The sequence below is a fragment of the Arachis hypogaea genome, chromosome 16 (genome assembly GCF_003086295.3).
Source record: "Arachis hypogaea cultivar Tifrunner chromosome 16, arahy.Tifrunner.gnm2.J5K5, whole genome shotgun sequence".
Taxonomy (NCBI): domain Eukaryota; kingdom Viridiplantae; phylum Streptophyta; class Magnoliopsida; order Fabales; family Fabaceae; genus Arachis; species Arachis hypogaea.
The window spans coordinates 108,544,092-108,549,463 of record NC_092051.1 but is presented as its reverse complement, the minus strand read 5'-3'; the positions used below and the strand labels follow the sequence as shown (position 1 = coordinate 108,549,463).

Sequence of the window (5,372 nt, the reverse complement as noted above, 5' to 3'; positions counted from 1 at the left end):
CATTGATCACATAAATGATCATCTAAAAAGACGGATGTAATTGAGTGACTTTTACAATACTTTTACACTTTCACTATATCAAAATCAAATTCTTGCTATTTGTAGTTAAAAAAAGCTGAATAATATTTTTAAGATATCAAAGGAAATTACATAAATTAACTAACCAAGAAATGAAATTCATTTAGTAGAATAATAAACACAAACTAAAGATAAATTGGAACAAATCAGAGAGCATTTCTGTTTAAAATACGAATATGTTGTAAATCAAGAAAGTTAGAGCAAAAGGTGGTGTTGGCTGGTGGCATTTTATCTAACAAAGCAAATATTATGTCCACCTAATCGCCCACTTTAAATTGACACATGATGGTAACACAATTAAATTTTCCCAAAAAAAAATAAGGAAAGAAAATGTCAAGAATCAATTCCAATGTTCATCTATAAAAGGCTATGTGATCTTATATATTAACATAATCCAAGGTTGCATCCCTTGGAATCTATGGCGTAATTATTCGTCCCTAGATAGGATATATATCTATGCTATGTTTTGTTGTGTATAGAGTTCGATGCTTATCCAGAGATAGCATAGAATCTGTCCTTGAGAAGAAGGTTGACATATATATTTTTCCATTGAAATTCGGGGAAATATTCTTTCACCACTCTTAACTAATTCACCGGAATCAAAACTTTAATAAGCAAGCTTAATCCTCAGTTCACATTACAATATTTAATTCGTACCTCATTTATGATCTCTGTATTATATATGTTAACATATCTTCATCTACCATAACTAAAATTTAACATTTCTCCATCTAAATTTAACAACTTTAAATTTCTTGTTTAGAAATTTTGGCCAGAAACCCTTGTAAACTTCAGTACAAAAAGGGAAATATTGTGCGTTAGAGAAAAAAAAGGGTAACAACAGAATTTTTGTTTTTTTTAAAGGTCGGTCTATATATAAATTTTAAGAGTTTTTGTATTACCAAACTTCATATATGCAGTTTTGTTAAGTAAAGGATCAATTCAGTTTATTAATTATTATATCATACTCTCTTTAGTATTATGACATAAATTTATGGTCACGTGTGACAAAAAATTTAAATCTCTGTATAAATAATACTTCTATTAAACATTCCAATCTTAATAATTTATAGGTGAGTGGTGCCCTTAATTACTTTAATTTGCCTCTTTTAATATTCAGCCAACCTTGTAGTAGAAATTCGCATCTGATATGATAATTATAAATGCTTAATTAATTAATTAATTAATTATAAGTTTCCAATTACATCAACTAGGTTGCTTAATTAAGGTTCCAAATAAGCAGAGCATCATATTCTTAAATTTGAGAAACTTCAATATATATGATTAGACCCTTAGAATCTATTGTCAATTCTTGTCTTGGAGCCATGTATATGCATGAGATCTGTGTTCTCAAATGTCACCAATTACTATTCCACATACATCATCAAATTCTGCGAATTATGCATAGTTACAACTTAAATAATGCACCAAGTTTAATTCAATTCATAAACTATTTTACACCATCTGTGCATTAAAATTAAATTTTTTACAAAATATAGTTAAAATTTATATTATTATTAGATTATCAGTGTATAATGCACCAAATTTATTCAGTGATATAAGACACAGAAGTTTGGAATTTCTTAAAAATCTTTCATTAACCAAAGTATGCAAAATTTAAGTTACATCATGGACAACTAGGCCCCGCACTTAGGGTCCTAATCAAACAGTCATAATTTAATTAAAAAAAAAAAAGAAAAAGTTTCAGCTAAGTTTCCTAAGAAAGATAGTGATGAGGACGAAGGTACACAAAAACCCCCCCTCTCAAATTCTCTCTTCTTTTCATTAACCCTCTTCCATTTTTCTTTGCAGCCTCTATTATTTTTCACCATGGCCTAATTAATTAATTAATCACAACCAGTTCAAGCTTTTGTAACATCATTATCATTATTATTATTATTGTTACTAATAATTGTCACGCTTAGTTCGTTGCAAGCTTCGTTATTATTATTATCATCACCCTTTTGCATCTCAATGTCATTTGATTCTGAATCTTCAATCACAGTTTCCAACCTTGCAATTTGGTTACCACAGCACTTAATTGGTTCATCAGTGATTATATTTTCTGCTTCTTTCTCTTTGTGCTCCTTGTATTTTCCCCATAGAACCGAGTAGAGTCCCACTACTATAAGAATTGCTCCAATTACACTGTAACCACATTTAAAAAAAAAAAAAAACGTTACATCAATAATTGCACTATAGCATTTCAATATATCTGAACACATATTTTTATTTTGTTTATTTTTGGGTGATGGTGATGTTTCATTAAATGAAAAAGATTCAAACTTTTGATTTGTGATAAGAAAATGATTGAAGAAAGCAATCACTATGTTGAACTGTATAAGCTGTGAGACGAAACCGCATGAAAGCAAAGTAGTTTATTAAGCTAATTAAAGTTGAAATGATAATGTTCTTTGGGAATAGTGATGGGGTGCTAGAACAGTGAAGAAATTTTTAAATATTGTTAAGAGAAAAAAAAACGTATTTATTTTTTTTTTTCTTTTCTTCTTCTATCCTTCATATCTAAACATCAATTATTGTATCATCCATATTATAATGAAAGTGAAAGACACCAATGATCCAAGCAAAAAATGGTCCTACTCTTAGGGCATTTATGAAATTTTCTATTATAATAATGAATGATGCAAATCCTTAAGAGCCAGATTGTGGATGTGAAAAAAAAAAAGAAAAGAAAAAATAAATAAAATTGAAACTAACTATAATCAACTAGAGAAAAAATTATTTGTATGCATTATTTATTTATTGTTTATATAAATTTGACTCATCCTCTTGTACTATTAATGTAAAATATATTTATGCAAAATTGGTAAGAATAAGGAAGCAAGGAATTACCCTCCAAGGTATATGTTTTCAGCAAGGATGAAAGATCCCATAACAGCAACAATGATCATCATCAAAGGGCTGAAAGCAGTGACAAAAACTGGTCCTCTTCTTTGCATCACAATCCCTTGAACATAGTATGCAATACCTGATGACACTATCCCCTGCAAACACAACCATTCACACTCTCATCATTTCATTCACAAATTTCATCAAACAAATTAAAAATGAAAAAAAAAAAAAAAAAAAAAAAGAAAGACTTACAGCATAGGCTGCAGCTAGCAAGTTCATGTCCCAGCCAATGGTCCAAACATTTGGACTGTGCTCCATCACAAAGGTTACTGCAATTGATTGCAGTGTTCCCAAGAAGCACACTATGGCAGTTAGTGAGAGCTGAGCTGGGTATTTTCTTAATGTCACTGCCTGCATTAATCACACAAAATAACCAATTTTATTCTTCAAATACTTTAATTATAATCTTAATAATTAAAGGTTAAAAACATACTATTAAACGGTTATTCATTCACATGTTTATATTTGTAAGACTTCTAAGATAGTAAATAAATTAGTCAGACATTTTTTATTAATATAATAATATATATCATTTTAGTAGCTAATATTACACAACTAACATTACAGCCAATATTTAACATAAAAAAAACATCTGAAATTCTTAAAAAATAAGAATATTCGAAACACAGTAATGTTTACCCATCATTACTCGTATAGAAATTATATCCTAGTAAGAATAGGGACGCTAAAAGGAGAACAAAAATAGGTCTTGGTTTACCTGAAGGATGAAGAAGGAAGCCCAAGCAAGGGTAGCAAAGATGAGAAGAATGGAACCCTTGACCCAATCGGTTTCACCAGAGTTAGTGGTGGTGTTATCAGGTACATAGTTTCTTGGGTGGTGCATGTAATGAGACCAGAAGAAGTTAATGACTTGGCCTTTGTACAATGTCATTAACATTGCCCCAACTACTGTTACCACTGTTCCAATCACCTTAGCTTGGCACCTCACTTTTCTCATGTCCAACTTCTCCATCCTAATATTTATACCAACAAAAAATCAGCCAACAACTCTTAACACAGAAAGATTGTGTCTTGAGATAGTTATCAAACAGAAGAGAATTCTATACCTGAAAATAACTGCCATCACAAACGTCATTGCAGGGAGCATGTTGCTTAGAGCACACGAGTACGTTGGGGATGTAAATTTCAAACCCATGTAGTATAAGTTCTGATCAATCACAGGCCTATAAGAACAGAACAGAGCAGAGGAAAACAGGGGAAAAGTTAAACTCTGTAGAGCATGTTGTTACGATATTAATTAATTGATCAATTAAATTTCAATGAAAACTATGTACTAACCCAAGAAGACCCAACACAAACATTTGCATGAACATAAGGAATGTGATCTTAGGCCTCACTTTCCTACAAAAAACAACAAAGAAGGTGTGATGAGAGGACTGAAAACAAAGAAAGGCGATGAAATATGTGATCCATTGTCATGTTTTGTAAGGTTGGTAGTGGTATACCTCTCAAGAACAAGAGCAAAGGGAGCAATAGCAGCAGTAGCAAAGGCATGTCTATAGACAACAAGAACATAGTGGCTCATGCCGCGGTTGAGAGAAACCTTTGTGATTATGTTCATTCCGGCATACCCAAATTGCAGAGATATCATTGCTATGTAAGGCTTGCACCTCTGAAAAAGACTTCCACAACAACATCCACCATTGTTGTTGTTGTTTACTTCCATATTTTTTTCTTTAATCTCTTGTATACAAGTAAAAGGGTAGTAATAATAACAAGAAGAAGGCTGAGTAGTGAAGAGGAAGAACACACAGAAACACTTTGTTGTTGTTGCTTGTGTCTCCTAAGTGAAAATGGTGACCCTCGAAGGGTATTTATAAGGGTGGTTTGAGGGTATGGTTGTATACTTGTATGTGTTTTGTTTCTCACCGTCAATACTTCACTTGCTTTCTTTTTCATTATTGTTGTTATTAATTATTATTATTATTATTATTGTTATTACGTAAGCGCATGTTGTACCTTATTGGATAGAATACTACTACTATATTAGTTAGTGCATGCATTGCGTTTCACATAATATGGATTCCACGTGGTAAAATATCTGTTCCAATTATTAGATTTCTTTTACTCAAAATACACAAATTAAGGTTAATTATAATTATACTAGTATTATTATCAAAAATTTATTAAAATCACAAGTTTTTGACAAACACAACAAATACATCACTAAGCCTCAACAACCAAAATATACAACAAACGTCTTCATTAAGAACAATGATTGTTCTCTCATTTATTTTTAAATATTATTAAATAAAAATGAATTCCTTAAAATTAAATCCAAGAACAATTATTGGTGAATTGATATAATATTTCACATAAAACAAAAACACTCCATAGTAACTTCGTTGTTCTCTTTTTTT

At 30.7% G+C, this 5,372-nt stretch overlaps 1 protein-coding gene across 1 annotated transcript; it reads right to left on the bottom strand.

The window, feature by feature from the left end:
• Positions 1 to 1,650: 1,650 nt before the first annotated feature.
• On the bottom strand, positions 1,651 to 4,865 carry LOC112754629 (WAT1-related protein At5g07050). The gene is made up of 7 exons (XM_025802326.3): positions 4,458 to 4,865; positions 4,291 to 4,353; positions 4,059 to 4,175; positions 3,710 to 3,965; positions 3,184 to 3,342; positions 2,932 to 3,083; positions 1,651 to 2,226 (listed from the first exon to the last, which is right to left on the bottom strand). Exons 1-7 carry the CDS (start codon positions 4,676 to 4,678, stop codon positions 1,941 to 1,943), a joined length of 1,254 nt encoding a protein of 417 aa, XP_025658111.1. The 5' UTR covers positions 4,679 to 4,865; the 3' UTR covers positions 1,651 to 1,940.
• Positions 4,866 to 5,372: the final 507 nt, after the last annotated feature.